The 16,008-nt window shown below is 45.2% G+C and overlaps 3 protein-coding genes across 3 annotated transcripts in view; 2 read left to right on the top strand and 1 right to left on the bottom strand.

The window, feature by feature from the left end:
* The window catches only part of LOC311590337 (speckle-type POZ protein-like), a 399,822-nt gene that overhangs the window by 178,032 nt on the left and 205,782 nt on the right, over window positions 1-16,008 (bottom strand). The window lies entirely within an intron of this gene.
* Window positions 1,570-2,622, top strand: LOC311590210 (speckle-type POZ protein-like; the record flags this gene model as incomplete). Its single annotated transcript, XM_084769087.1, has 1 exon — window positions 1,570-2,622. One exon carries the CDS (start codon window positions 1,570-1,572, stop codon window positions 2,620-2,622), a length of 1,053 nt encoding a protein of 350 aa, XP_084625213.1.
* Window positions 10,745-12,171, top strand: LOC311589805 (speckle-type POZ protein-like; the record flags this gene model as incomplete). The annotated part of the gene is made up of 1 exon (XM_084768454.1): window positions 10,745-12,171. The coding sequence occupies one exon, from the start codon at window positions 10,745-10,747 to the stop codon at window positions 11,852-11,854; it is 1,110 nt and encodes a 369-aa protein (XP_084624580.1). The 3' UTR covers window positions 11,855-12,171.

Genomic DNA, 16,008 nt, shown 5'->3' with positions numbered 1-16,008 from the left:
TCTTGCTCATTGTCATAACTATGGATCTAGGATGGTTTCAGTGAAATTCCCAGATCACTTTATTTTACTAATAAAGACACAGGAGCCAGATGCTGTGGTGAAAAACCTGCTAGCTCAGAGAGGCAGAGAAAGCAGTCAGCTAACCTTCCTGCTCAGCTCACCTCCTGATGGAAAAGGTCCCAAAGTCTCACTAGCTCAGCTGACTGCCCAGGAAGAAAATACCTAAAAAGCCAAGTCCAAAAGCTTCCAAAGGCCAAGGAGCTCCAGCTAAAATCCCAAGATCCTGTTATCCTGAAAGCTATCTTAATTGTTCCTCTACTCAAAGCCTTGCCTACATTTAATCCCTGTCAGCTGCTTTCTTGCTCCACCCATTGACCTAGGGTTAACTTTATTAAATCCTGTGTTTTTATAGTTCACAATCTCAGGGGTCAAATGGGATCAAAGGCAGTATAAACAGTTCACAATCTCAAGGACCAAAATGGGATCTCAGACAGGATTTTCTAGTTCACCATCTCAGGGATCACATTGAATCCAACATCATGGAACATATCTGTTTGCATTTTTTGACATGTAGACAGGGACTAGAGCAGCACAATTCATTGAAGGTGCTTTCTTTTTTCTATTGTATGGTTTGCCTTCTTCCCTAAAAATTAAATGATGAGTTTATTTTTGGATCTTTTATTGGATCCCATTGATCCACCTGTTGTTTCCCTGGCTCTACCCAACAGGTGATCAAAGCAGAAACTCTGTCTCACAGCCCATCTTGGGGCAGAGTACAGGGAGTGCTATGGAGGAGTTGGGGATAGAAGGACCCATATGGGACAGGACCTCTATAAAAGACTAACAGAGTCAAGAAATCTCGGCCCATGGTCCCTGCAGATTCCTGTGCACCAAAGAAGGGCCATGCATGGAGAAAGCCAGGCACCTCACTCAGAGGTAGCCTATTGGCATCTCCATCTCAATATGGAGCCCACAATAAGTAGAGCTGGGGCTGTTCCTGCCATGGACTCTTTTGCCTGCACTTAGATGACTTTCCAGTGGCCCGGTGCTTTACCATGCTGCAGAAGGAGAGGATGTAGGCAGACCTGAGGAGACCTGATAGGCTGTGGTCAGTTGGGAAGGGAGAAGGGCTTCTCCTCTCTGAGGACTTTGGTAGGGATATCGAGGGGCAAAGGTGTTAGGGTGGTGCCTGGAGGAAATGAGGGAGGGGGCTACAATTGGGATATCAAGTGAAAAAAATTTAAAAATACATACATTTTTTAACAGAATGTATAAAATGTTCCAAACACTTAAAAAGTTGTGTATTATATGCAAAACTCGTTACCAACTGATCTAATTCAGTACAGAGAAAGAAATGGAATAATGTAAGGGTCACTTCGGGCTTGGACTGCCTTGTCTGAAATTAATACTGAAATCTAGATAGAAAATCTCAGAGGCCGAAGTTTCCAGTCTCAAAGAAGAGGAAACAGAGCAGGGAACAGAAGGTAAAAAAAATTCTAAAAAGCATGTATCATTGTATCCTACAGGTTGAAGAGGAAGCAAATCTTGATTCTTTTGTCGCCAGCAGAAATGTCAGGGAACCTGGCCACCGAGAGCTCGGGTGCCACACGGATCAGTGTCCAGAAATTCTCCTACAAGTGGACCATCAGCAACTTCTCTTTTTGCATGGGGGGAATGTGGGGAGCCATGGAAAGCCCACCTTTTTCATCAGGAGCCAGTGACAGCCCGAAATGGTGTTTGAGACTCTACCCTGATGGGATTGATGAAGAGAGCCGAGATTACCTGTCAGTTTACCTGCAATCGCGCTGTCCGAAGAGCCCAGTTTGGGCAAGCTTCCGAATTTATATCATAAATGCTCAAGGAGAGAGATCCCAAGATGTGAGGAGCACAGGGATCTTAAAGTTCCTGCCGTGTCAATACAGGGGATTCAAAAAGTTCATCCTTCGAGATTTCCTCTTGTCCCACACCCATTGGCTACTCCCCGACGACAGGCTCACTCTCTTCTGCAAGGTGAGTGTGGTCGGAGACTCCTCCACCATCTCCGGACAGGACACCGCATCTTCAATAAAGGTTCCAAGGTGCACATTGACTGCTGACCTAGGGGAGCTGTGGGAGACTTCCCTCTTCACAGACTGCAGCCTGTGGGTAGGTGGTCACGAATTCCGGGCTCACAAGGCCATCTTAGCCGCTCGCTCTCCGGTTTTCAGCGCCATGTTTGAACACGACCTGAAGGAGAAGCCAAAGGACCAAATTGAGATCCAGGACATGGAGCCTCAAGTCTTCAAGGAGATGATGGGATTCATTTACACGGGGAAGGCGCCAAACCTCCACAGCTTGGCCCCTGATGTGCTGGCAGCTGCTGACAGGTATGGCCTGGAGCAATTGAAAGTCATGTGTGAGGACGCCCTCTGCAGGGACCTCTCAGTGGAGAATGCTGCTCAAACTCTCTTCCTGGCTGACCTCCACAGTGCACAACAGCTGAAAAGACAGGCCCTGGATTTCATTATAGTTCATGCTTCTGAGGTCTCTGAGACCTCAGGGTGGAAGGAAATAGTGGAAGCCCATCCCCACTTGCTGGCTGAAGCATTCCAGATCCTGGCTTCATTTCAATCTTTTCCCTGAGGCCCCCCACAAAGCCTGGAGTGATTCCAGCACCTGTTTAGTTGTCACCTACACCTGTCTCCTAGAAGCAACAGCCGGTGTTGGTAGCAACTTACAATGAATCTGGGGAAAGACAGCCTGGTGGCTCAGGATTTCAAAAATCTGGAAGAAGTTGGAATGGTCTCCAAGTGGGCAGCCCTGGGCTCTGCTGTGCTCTACCTAACATCTGCCTTCTTGCTGGAATTGTTTTGTTTTGTTTTCTCCTGGCTTGAGGACTGAGAGTCAACTTAGGTGCTTGCAGGAAACACAGCACAGAGATTGTTTTTAGAAGGTATTGAGGAACCTGTTTTGATTCCACTGAGCAGAACACATGACCAAGGGGTCAGGACCAAGGAGAAAACAAACATTAACATTTACTCAGATAGGTAGAAAAAGGCAATGACTTTTTTCCCACCATAACTCAGTGTGTGGGGACTGTAGAGATAACTCAGTTGGCAAAAGCAATGGTGCTCTTGCAGAGGACACGTGGACTGTTCCCAGCACACACAGGAGTTTTCATCCATCAGTGACTGGACATCCAGGGATCTGAGACATTTCCTGGTGTGCATGGGCACATACATCTCTGTAGACAGAGCCTGCAAATGAAATAGAAAGTGAATAAAAGTGATTTAATCAATTGTAGAGTCTCCTTATTTTTATTATTAATTAGTTAATTAACATTCTTTATATTAGACTGGAACTTCCCCTCTCCTCTCCTCCCTGTCCATTTCCCTTCCCTCCCTCTCCTCCCTGTCCCTATGTCTCCTACCCCATGCTTTTCTCTCCCCTCCCTTCCCTTCCTCTTTATGCACCTCCCTTTCGTTTCAGGGAAGAGGAGACCTCCCATGGGTATCAACCCACCTTGGCATGTCAAGTACACCTGGTGGCATCTTCTATTGACACTACACAAGGTGGTCGGTGGTCCCCTTAGGGCAAAGGGACCCAAAAGCAGGCAACAGTCAGGGCCAGTCCCCACTCCTCCTGTTAGAGCCCACATGAAGACCAAGCTGTACCTGTTACACCTGTGTGTGGGTCTAGGTCTACTCCATGGATGATCTCTAGGTGATGGTTCAGTCCCTGTGATCCCCCATAGTCCCAGGTTTGTTGATTTTGTAGGTTTTCTTTTTGTGTCCTTGACCACTTGACCCTTTCAATCCTTCCTCCCCCTCTTCCAGGAGCCTGGTGAGGTGGTGCACGCCTCTAATCTCAGCACTCAGAGGGGACTGAGGCAGTTAGATCTATGAATTTGAGGCTAGCCTGGTCTACAAAGAAGTCCATGACAACCAAGGCTACACAGAGATACCTTGTCTCAAAAAAAAAAAAAAGACTCTCTGAGCTCTGCCTAATATTTGCATCTGTTCGTCCCGCTACAATATATTTTTTTTTGAGACAGGGTTTCTCTGTGTAGTCTTGGCTGTCTTGGTCTCACTTTGTAGACCAGGCTGGCCTTGAACTCACAGAGATCCAACTTGCTTCTCTCTTCCTGGGTGCTGGATTTAAAGGCGTGCACCTCAGCACCAAGCCCATGTAAAAGAAGGAAGGGCCAGGGTGGTCAAGGAAGCCACCACACCCAGCACAGCTGCAGCTTCTTCATACTGCTCCTCACGTTGTGATGACTCCCAACCATTAGATTATTTCCTGGCGACTTCGCAACTGTAATATGGTTCTGCTATGGCTCATAACGGAAACACCTGATATGCAGGATTTCTGATATTCTACCTCTTTGAAAGGGTCATTAGACACCACCGCAAAGTGTTGAGAAACATGGATCCATGCCATGTCTGCCAGGAAACCAGGCAGACTGCTGCAGACCTTCCCCACTCTTCACAGACCCAGTGCCACAGTGTCATGCCCACCTCTGCAGCAGACCTCCTCTGGGAGCCTCGTTTGCCCACTGTTCCCATCTGCTATGGATACCGCACATCTTCTCTTCTAACTCCCCTCTGCTCTTTCTTTGCCATCTCCACCAGCCCAGGACAGGCCCCCATGCTAGGCCAAGGGCCACTCTTTCCAGGGTAACAAGAAGTCCAAAGGCAGATCCATGTACCATCCTTTGCTCCCCCACTTTTAATTTTCCCATTCCTAGTCCCAGCTCTGTAGCAGAAACTCTTCTCTGGTCTTTCCTTCCTGTCTGAGACCTCATCTCCCCCTTCCAATGGGTCACACAGATCTTCTCCCCCAGTCTTCCTTACCCCAACGCCCTCCATCATCCCAGCCCCCAACACAGCAGACCTTTACTAGGAACAGGGCAGCAGAGCAGGGCAGGGAAACAGGTGAGGCAACCCCCCCTTCCGTGAGAATCCAGTGCCCCCGTCTCACCCTTATAGCTTCTACAGAGCGACATGTGCAACCTTCCTTCCGCCCACACCCCCTACATCTCCTGTGGATCCCACAGACAATCCCCTTTGACCCCCCTCTTTTCCACTCATGGCTGTATTCCAGCCACAAACGCAATCGCTCCATGATAACCCACAGGTGAAACCTGCCAAGAAAGCTGCCTGTCATCTTCCTCTCTTCTGCTGCTCTAGATCCAAGCCCCGATTCCCCACCACAGCTGAGGCACAAGACATAAACCTTAAAAGGAACTTTATGAGAATGACAGAGGTTTTAAGGAAGTGAATAAATCCTCAAATAAAGAAAAGAAAAGGCAAGGCTGGGTGTAGTGGCCCAAGCCTTTAATCCCAGAGCTTTGGGTGCAGTGGCCAGCTGACCTCTGTAAGTTTGAGGCTAGCCTGGTCTACAAAGTGATTTCCAGGACATCCTGGCCTATACACAGAGAAGCCCTGTCTCAAAACAAACAACAACAACAACAACAACAACAACAACAACAACAACAACAAAGAAGTTAATAAATCCTTAAAGAAACAAAGTTAAAGATGAGCTGGACAGTGGTGTTTGCCAGATAAGTTTCTTCTTTGGTGAGTGTAAATGTTTCTCTGAATCCCAGAAGTGACTGTTGACCTCAGACACCCCTCTTTGAGGCAGAGGTACATGCACCAACGCTCTTTAAGTTCATGGCCAGCCTTCTTCACCTGACCTCATCCCCTCACCTTTGGAGATGCAATTCTGCAGTCTCCATGGGCACAAGTGGGTTTATTGCACCTCCTCCTCTCCTGCCCTCCCTCCAGAGCTGCCTGTACTATCACAGCTTTTCTAGGGCCTCCTGGGTTTTTTCTTTTGTTTTGGTTGGTTGTTTTTTGTTTTTGAGAGAGGGTTTTTCTGTGTAGCCTTGGCTGTCCTGGACTCACTCTGTAGACCAGGCTGGCCTCAAACTCACAGAAATCTGCCTTGCTTCTGTCTGCAGAGTGCTGAGATTAAAGGCATGTGTCAAACCAGGCTTTGTGGTGCATGCCTTTAATCCCAGCACTAGGGAGGCAGAGGCAGGCAGTTAGTTGTGAGTTTGAGGCCAGCCTGGTCTACAAAGCAAGTACAGGACAGCCAGGGATACACAGAGAAACTCTGTCTCAAAAACAAAGAAATAAAAACAAAACGAAACAAAAGGCTTGCACCACGATGCCTGGCTCCAATTGCTTTCTATAACAGGATTAAGTCAAGTTAACCCTAGGTCAAGAGGTTGAGCAGCACCAGCTGACAGGGATTAAACAGAAAGGATGAGCACTGAGTTAAGGAGTATTTAAGACAGAGTGCTGAAGAAGAGCTTTGGGGATTTTGACTTTTAGCTTTTGGCTTTTTCCTCTGGGATATGAGCTGAGTAGGAAGGTCAGCTGGGTGCTTTCTCTGCCTCTCTGAGCTAGCAGGCCTTCACCTTAGCCTCTGGCTCCTGAGTCTTCATTGGTAAATCAAACAGTTGGGACTTGTTTAAAGAACACTGATGGGCCCTAAATTTATTCACTTTTGCGACTGAACTTGGCCAGAATTCCCATTAGATAATCAATTCAAAATGGTACCTTAGGTTCTAATATTATTTGGGACCTCTGCGAATACTGTAAGCAGTCAGAGAAATGAAAAAAAAAAAGGATTCTCTGTTTTGTATTTCTCATTTACCCACTCCAAGCCCTGATTGTTTTGTTCTCTCTCTCTCTCTTTCTCTCTCTCTCTCTCTCTCTCTCTCTCTCTCTCTCTCTCTCTCTCCCTCTCTCTCTCTCACACACACACACACTGTATAAATGTCCTGCTTTTTAAGTTACTGTTGAAGCATTGCACCATGACTGAATGGAAGCAGAGCAGCGGACCCCTGCAGTGTGCACACATCCCCTAGACACTGGGCTGGTGCATTTCTATGTCCCTGCTTCAGCACCCTCCAATTATGACTATGGCTTAAGTTTTTTGTTTAAGAGAGACACTATCCAAATCAACAAAACCAGAAACAAAAAGGGAGACATAACAACAGACACTGGAGAAATACAAAAAATCATTAGGTCTTCCCACAGAAGCACATATGACACAGAATGTGAAAATCTAGAAGATATGGACACTTTTCTTTTGTTTTTTTAAATATTTTATTAATTTATTCTTGTTACATGTGGACACTTTTCTTGATAGATTCTGCTTTTTAATGTTGAACCAAGATCAGGTAAAGAAATGACATAGTGCTATTTCTTCTACAGAAGGAGAAGCAGTCATGAAAAGTCTCCCAACCAAAAAGAAGCCCAGGGTCAGATGGTTTCATTGCAGAATTCTACCAGAACTTCAAAAAAGAGCTAGCTCCGATACTCTTGAAAGTACTCCACAAAATAGAAATGGGAGGAACATGGCAGGGATAATTGTAACACAATCACAAGAAGAAAGAGTAGCTGTGTAGAAATTCACACCATCCCTTCACTTATGGACCTTTAGCTACAGGAAGAAGATACACATGGGATGGCCCTTCTTGCTAAACCTTGAGTCCATCTGGAGTGAACTCAAACCCCAGAATGGACAACCTGCCTGTGAGAAAGATTTGGCTTCAGTTCAAGTGGGCAGATCCATATGGAATCCTGATTTGGAGGTCCAAAGACAGTAACTTGCCACCGGATCTCAAAACAGGGAGCCACACCCCTTTAATCCAGGTCTTGATCCTGGCAACCACACCTTTAATTAGGCCACACCTTTCCTGCAGGACTATATAAAGGCATGGAAGAAGGAAGGTTGAGATTTTTGCCACTTGGCCCCTCTTGGCTAGCAAGTGCAGTCCATCACCGGCATTACAGCCTGCTTCTGCAGGTTTGCAGTGTATACTGAAGACCAGCAGAGACATCGCCTCCTGGACTGAACAGCTGACAGGCCTCTTGGCATCTCTGTGCACAGCCATCGGTCAGTGGATTAGCTTGACTGCAGCCTGTAAGTCATTCTCCTTAATGCCCTTGATCTAGCTTCCTTCATTCTCTAAGTTCTGTTACTCTGAAATTTTCATGATGTCCTTGTTTTTGATAACTGAAATAGAATTCCATGGTGTAGATGGACCACAGTTTCTCTATGCCTTCTTTGGTTGAGGGACATCTGGATTGTCCCATTTCTGGCCATTACCAATAACATTGTAGAACAAATGTCCTTGTTGTATGGTAGAGCATCTTTGGTGTACATGCCCAGGAGTGGTATACTTGGGTATTGAGGGAGTGCTGTTCCCAAGTTTCATAGAATGTGCCAGAGTGATTTCCAAAATGGTTGTTCCCCTTTGCACTCTCACTAGCAATGAGGAGTGTTCCCCTTTCTCCACATCCTTACCAGCATGTGTGCTGTGTTGAGTTTTTGGTCTTAGCCATTCTGAAGGTGTAAGATGGAATCCCTGAGAGGTATTGATTGTATTTTCTTGATAGCTATGGATGTTGAGCCTTTCGTTAAGTGCTTCTTAGAATGTTTATAGTTTTTCCTTGAGAGTTTTCTGTTCAGCTCTGTACCCAATATTTTAATGGGATTATTTGATTTGTTGGTGTTTAATTTCTTGAGTTCCTTATCTGGACTGCATATTATCCCTCTGTTGGTTGTTGAGTTGGTGAAGATCTTTTTTCAGACAGTAGGCCATAGTTTTGTTTTTTGGTAGTGGCCTCTGTCTCACAGGGACTTTTCAATTTAATGATGTCTCACTTATTAATTGTTGATCTTAGAGTCTGAGCTGTTGGTGTCTCTTCAGGAAGTTGTCTCCTGTGCCAAAGAGTTCAAGGATCTTCCGCACTATCCCTTCTACTAGATTTAGTGGTCCTTGTTTTATGTTAAAGTCTTTTGTCTTCTTGGACTTGAGTTTTGTGCATTGTAATACCTATGGATCTAGGATGTTCTCATTGAAAATCCCAGATCACTTTATTTTTCCATTAAAGACATAGGAGACAGATGCTGTGGTGAAAAACCTGCTAGCTCAGAGAGGCAGAGAAAGCACCCAGCTGACCTCCCTGCTCAGCTTGCCTCCTGATGGAAAAGGTCCCGACGTCTCATTAGCTCAGCTGTCTGCCCAGGAAGAAAATACCTAAAAACCCAAGTCCAAAAGCTTCCAAAGGCCAAGCACCAAAGGCCAAGGAGCTCAAACTAAAATCCCAAGATCCTGTTATCCTGAAAGCTATCTTAATTGTTCCTCTGCTCAAAGCCTCGCCTATATTTAATCCCTGTCAGCTGCTTTCTTGCTCCACCCATTGACCTAAGGTTAACTTTATTAAATCCTGTGTTTTTATAGTTCACAATGTCAGGGGTCAAAATGTTATCAAAGGCAGTATAAACAGTTCACAATCTCAAGGACCAAAATGGGATCTCAGACAGGATTTTCTAGTTCACCATCTCAGGGATCACGTTGAATCCAACATCATGGAATATATCTGTTTGCATTTTTTGACATGTAGACCCGCACTAGACCAGCACCATTCATTGAACGTGCTTTCATTTTTCTAGTGTATGGTTTGCCTTCTTCCTCAAAAATTATATGTGTGAGTGTATTTCTGGATCTTTGATTGGATTCCATTGATCCACCTGTCTGTGTTTATGCCAGTACCATGCACTTTTTATCACTGTTGCTCTATAGTACATCTTGAGATCAGGGACAGCCATCCCTCCAGAAGATGTTTTCATGGTCAAGATTGTCTTAGCTATTCTGGGTTTTTGTTTTCCCAAATGAAGTTGAGAGCTGTTTTTCAAGGTCTGTAAAGAATTGTGTTGGCATTTAATGGCAACGGCATTGAATCTGTGGGTGGCTGTGGTAAGATGGCCATTGTTTCTTGGTTAGTCCTACCTATCCTTAACCATGGAAGATCTTTCCATCTTCTCATATCTTCTTCAGTCTCTTTGATTTTTTTTTTCATACAAGACATTTAGTTCCTTTGTTACAGTTACATCAAGATTCGTTATGGTTTTGTAGCTATTGCGTAGAGCGTTGTTTCCCTGGCTCTACTCTTCAGGAGATCAAAGCAGAAGCTCTGCCCAATTTATGGCAGAGTACAGGGAGTACTGTGGAGGAGTTGGGGATAGAAGGACCAAGATGAGACAGGATCTCTATAAAAGACTAACAAAGCCAAGAAATTAGGGCCCATGGTCCCTGAGGATTCCTGTGCACCAAAGAAGGACCATGCATGGAGAAAAGCCAGGCACCCCACTCAGAGGTAGCCTATTGGCATCTCCATCTCAGTATGGGGCTCATAATAAGTAGAGCAGGGACTGTTCCTGCCATGGACTCTGTTGGCTGCAGTTAGACGACTTTCCCGTGGCCGTGTGCTTTACCATGACAGAGAGGAAGAGGATGTAGGCAGACCTGAGGAGACCTGATAGGCTGGGGTCAGTTGGTAGAGGAGAAAGGGTTTCCCGTCTCTGAGGACTTGGGTAGGAAAATTGAGGGGCAAGGGCGTTAGGCTGGGGCCTGGAAAAAATGAGGGAGGGGGCTACAATTGGGATGTCAAATGAAAAAAAATTAAATATACTTAAATTTTAAAAAAATGTATAAAATGTTTCAAACACTTTAAAAGTTGTGTACAGTAGGCAAAACTAGTTACCAACTGATCTAATTCAATATAGAGAAAGAAATGGAGTGGTCTAAGAGTCACTAGGGCCTGGACTGTCTTCTGTAAAATTAATATTGACACAAAAATTCTGAGAAGAATTTGTTCTTAAGTCCTACAGGAAGAAGAGAAACCATATCTTGATTCTTCATTTTGGATTGAAGTTAAACTTCAAACTGCCTCCATTAGAAATGTCAGGGGACCAGGCAGGCAAGACCCGGGGCTCCACACATATCACTGTGCAGAAGATTTCCTACAGGTGGACCATCAGCAACTTCTCCTTTTGCCTGGAGGGGATGTCTGACGCCATTTTAAGTGGGACTTTCTCATCAGGATCCAATGACAACCGGAAATGGTGTTTGAGCGTTCACCCCAAAGGCATTGACGTAGAAAGCAAAGATTATGTGTCAGTTTACCTGGTGTTGCTCAGGAGTTCAAAGACCCCAGTTTGGGCAAAGTTCCAGGTTTGGATTATAAATGCGGAAGGAGACAAAACTCTAGGACTGAAGAGCCGGCGAGCCTTTAAGTTCCTTCCTGGTATGGACTGGGGATTCAAAATGTTCATCCTTCAAGGTTTCCTCTTGTCCAAGGCAGAACGCCTTCTCCCTGACGACCACCTCACCCTGCTCTGCAAGGTGACCATGGTCCAAGACACCTATAGCATTTCTGAAGAGAACTGGACACCTGCGATAAAGGTTCCAAGGTGCACGTTTACAGATGACCTAGGGGAGCTGTGGGAGACTTCCCTCTTCACAGACTGCAGCCTGTGGGTAGGTGGTCACGAATTCCGGGCTCACAAGGCCATCTTAGCCGCTCGCTCTCCGGTTTTCAGCGCCATGTTTGAACACGACCTGAAGGAGAAGCCAAAGGACCAAATTGAGATCCAGGACATGGAGCCTCAAGTCTTCAAGGAGATGATGGGATTCATTTACACGGGGAAGGCGCCAAACCTCCACAGCTTGGCCCCTGCTGTGCTGGCAGCTGCTGACAGGTATGGCCTGGAGCACTTGAAGGCCATGTGTGAGGATGCCCTCTGCAGGGACCTCTCAGTGGAGAATGCTGCTCACACTCTCTTCCTGGCTGACCTCCACAGTGCACAACAGCTGAAAATGGAGACCCTGGATTTCATTACAGTTCATGCTTCTGAGGTCTCTGAGACCTCAGGGTGGAAGGAAATGGGGGAAGCCCATCCCCACTTGCTGGCTGAAGCATTCCATTCCCTGGCTTCTGCACAGGGTCCCTGGCTGAAGCCCCCTCTCAAACGGCTGAAGCAATTCTCGCACCTGGATTGTTGTGACTAACCTTGTCTTCCACAAGGTCAGACCGTGCTGTGACCAGTGACCTCCAGGTACACCAAGGCATTGCTGCTGCATTTACAGTGGATCTGGGGAAAGACAGCCTGGTGGCTCAGGATTTCAAACATCTGGAAGAAGTTGGAGTGGTTGCCATGTGGGCAATCCTGGTGTCAGGTGTGGTCTACCTAACATCTGCCTTCTTGCTGTACTTGTTTCGTGTTTGGCTCCTGAGTTGGAGACTGAGAGTCAGAGTAGGTGCTTGCAACTAATGCCCCAAAATGATATTTTGGGGAGAGGGAACTTTTTTCTTTCAACTGGAAAAACACATGACCAAAGGATCAGGTCAGAGGAGAAAACAAATATTTACATTTAATCTTAAGGGGAGAAAAAGACCAAGCAACCTTCCCTCCCCCACCGCCCATAACTCAGTTTGTGGGAACTGGGGAGATAACTCAGTTGGGAAAAGCAACCTGGACTGTTTCCAGGACACACAGGAGTTTTCATCCATCTGTGACTGGACATCCAGGGGATCTGAGACACTTTCTGGAGTGCATGGGCACATACATCTCTGTAGGCAGAGCCTTACAATGTAATGTGAACTGAATAAAAATGATGAAATCTCTTGTGGTTTTCCATCGTGTTTATGTTCAGCGACACCACGTTTAGTCCGTCCAGCTCTGCTCTGCTGTGAATGACTGTACTTAGACTCTTGTCTGCAATCCTAGCATAATTTTATTAATAGTGCCAGGGGTTGGGTGTCCCTTATGGGATGGGTCTCAGGTTAGAAGTCAATGAATGGCCAGTCCAACTACCTCTGCTCCATCTTGAGCCCCACATTTTTTTGTAGGCGAGACAAATATAGGTCCAAACCGTTATGAATCTAGTTGTGCAAGTGTCCTTGTGGTATGGAGAAGATTACTTTGGAATAGAAACTATGAGAGACACCCTGGTGACTCTAGCATTTAGGAGACAGGGAAAATGGAATTGTTGATGCCCTGGTGTCCCAGTAGCCTGTGAGTCAGCATGCACTCCCCAGGACCATACATCTGGGAGCTCAGCTTTCTCATCTAAGAATAGCTGCACAACCTGCTCAGACACACATCTCTGTCAGATATAGATGGTTTAATTTATGCACCTCCAACACTGATCATGATCAGGGACACACAGATGCCCACTCATTTTTAGAGTGAATTTTTCATGGAGAAAACCATAACCAAAGGGCAAGATTCAATCCTATCCCAGGCATATTGTGGTAGGTAGCTAGACACCCTATTTTGACTTACTGTTAAGCTCATTATCTGAGATATAGGGTTGGGGAACCTGGGTATCTTCCAGTTCCCTCTTCAGGGCAGAGGTTTTTACTTTCCCATGAAAAAAAGAACATAGCAGGGTATTATGGTTCACCTAGCGCAGAATTTACATTTAACATCTGTCAGTATTCTGTTTTCAGGAGCAAGTATTGAACTGTGAGCCAGGGAAGTCAAAACAGCTATTACTGTGTTAGCTGGCAAGGCCTAAGCATATCAGGGCATGTGTCAATGTTGGAAGGCTTCAACATTCCTTCCTTGGGTTTTTCCTGGTGTCAAATACTTACTTCTATATTTTATTCAAGATCTATGGGTTTATAGTGAGTCCTTAAAACAAAAAGGTTGATTGCAGAATGCCAAGTTCATCGTGTAAGGGAGCTCTTTAAGCATGTGGGCTGGGTAGGAGGTGATCTGGTGTTTGCAAGGTCTTGTACCATGATGATCCTGCAAACTGCTTTCCGCCTCTGACATGCTGTCAGGAGTCATTGATTTGAGGAAGTCCAGTAGGCATGAGAGGTCTCTGGAGGTGATCCGGTATTTGCAAGGTCTGTATCATGATGCACCCAAGAATTGCTTCCAACCTCTGCACCCCCTGTCACTTATGCATTGCTGCATCTCTCTAAAATCCTGCATTAGAGCCAGGCATGGTGGCACAGGCCTTTAATCCCAGCAACCAGGGAAGCAGAGGCAGGTGGATCACTGTGAATCGAAGGCCAGCTTGGTCTCCTAAGTGAGTGCAGGACAGCCAAGATTACACAGAAAACCCTGTCCCAAAAATGAAAAAGTAGAAACATGTGGCATTGGTGAGAACTGGTACTTTCTGGATATTGACCATCTCTGATTGAGCAAACTCTTACAGGATTTTGTTGAAGATGCACTGTTTGTTATTCAGATGAATTAATTCCTGATTATGAAATTCCTGGTTTGATTCAAATAGTTGTAAATAGTAAAGTTAGTTTATGGGTATGATAAATAACTTTGTGGACCTCCAGATGCCTCACTAAAAATAGCCTTGTAGCCGATTTGTGGCTGCAGATAAGCCTCCACTCCAGATGGCACCTTGAATCCTGGTATTTCACCATAAGTAGAGGCAAGTTTGTTTAAACTTTACATAAACCTAAGTAGGAATGAAGCTACCTAGAGATGTCTGAATTTACTCTGTTTCTTAGAATGAAAGACAGAAAAAATTATTGTCCTGAACTCACTATGAACTAAGAGATTGCTGGATAATGTATAGTTAGGTCAGCGCTAATTGGTGAGTCATACATTGTTGTAACCTTTAGGCCTTGTCACTCTGAACTCACTGTGACCTTATGATATAAATACTTAGATAAGAAATGTTTAGATTCAAAACATGTAACCTGTTGTATTTTAGAATTCATCTTTTTTCATGATTAATTGCCTTTCTTAGACTATGAAGTAAAATGCTTTTCTCGGACATATAAGTTTGGTTATCTACAATAAACGGTGCTAAAATTGGGAGGCTTAACTTCAGTTGAAGTTAAGATGCTTGACTTCATCAACATTTTCTCATGAAAGTATGTGTGTAAGTGGTTTGTTTTCTATCTCTTTCTTATTTCTTATTTCCCTGTATATTCACAAATAAGTTAGCAGACTCAGGGCATCAGCTCTCTATGGCTAATAAGCCCAAGTTTACATTAGCTAATTGGATATCTCCACCTGGAGGCCTATCTATAGATCAAAGAGTCTCCTTTTATGACCCCCCTTACGTCTCTAGCCAGAAGCCAGTCTTGCAGCCTCGGCCATAGGAAAACTGTGGTCAGCTTAAATTCTCCTCCTCAGTCGCAGTACAGCCAGTGCTTAGAGAAGAAACCTTGGGCTCCTTTTCTTCTTCCCTCTTTCAATCCTGATCAGTTGCCTGAGCCATCAGCTCTGACCACCCAAGAGATAAAGTGAACGGGAAGGGCATCTGCATCCAGCCCCAGAGATCCGACCCTGGACCTCTTCAGAGCAGCAGCTTTGCGTTAACAGCAGAAAATCTTTTTTGTACAAAAGACATAAAAGCATGAATGAGACAAGGTCCACAGATGAAGGTTAGCAGTAGGATATACAAAAATCCAGTGACAGTAGGAACTAAAGATATTAACTATGGGGACCGACTGAATAATCCTTCACACCAGTTGTTTGATTCTTGTCTTTTGTGTTCCTTCCTAAGGAGGTTGATTTTAACTTTTACCAAGGGGTTTCTAATTACATCTTAATGACTGGCATAGAGGCAGCTTTGTTGCCCTAAGGCATTGTTAGTCCATCCTCCTTGAGGAACAGCAAGTGTAAAGCCCGCATGTTCTGCAGAACTCTTTCAGCTGAAGAATCTACTTGATGTTCTAGAAAAAATGATGGCTGGATTTATTTGCTCCAAGTACAAAGACACACACAGACACACAGACACACAAAACGAATAAACACACAGACAGAGACACACACACACACACACACACACACACACACACACACACACACACACACACACACCACAACACATTACAGAACAGCCAGGGCTTTGTGTCTGCACTATACTCAGCTAGCCTATCATTGTAGTCCTAAAATATTCCATCACAGCTGAAGCAGAAGCTCTGAGCCCCTGCTCAGGTGTTCTGCTCAGTCCAATCATGACAGGTTTCCCCAAAGAAACCCGGTTTTGCTGTGTTTGTTAGAAGCACCTAAGTTGACTCTCAATTTCCAACCTATGAGACAAAAATGAAACAATTTCAGCAAGAAGGCACATGTTAGGTAGAACACACCAGGCTCCAGGGCTGCCCACTTGGAGATCATTCCAATATCTTCCAGATATTTGAAATCCGGAGACACCAGGCAGACTTTCCCCAGACTCAC

Source organism: Acomys minous, assembly GCF_964271855.1.
Source record: "Acomys minous genome assembly, chromosome: 19".
NCBI lineage: Eukaryota > Metazoa > Chordata > Mammalia > Rodentia > Muridae > Acomys > Acomys minous.
The sequence above is the reverse complement of the archived record's forward strand: the minus strand, read 5'-3'. Positions and strand labels throughout refer to the sequence as shown.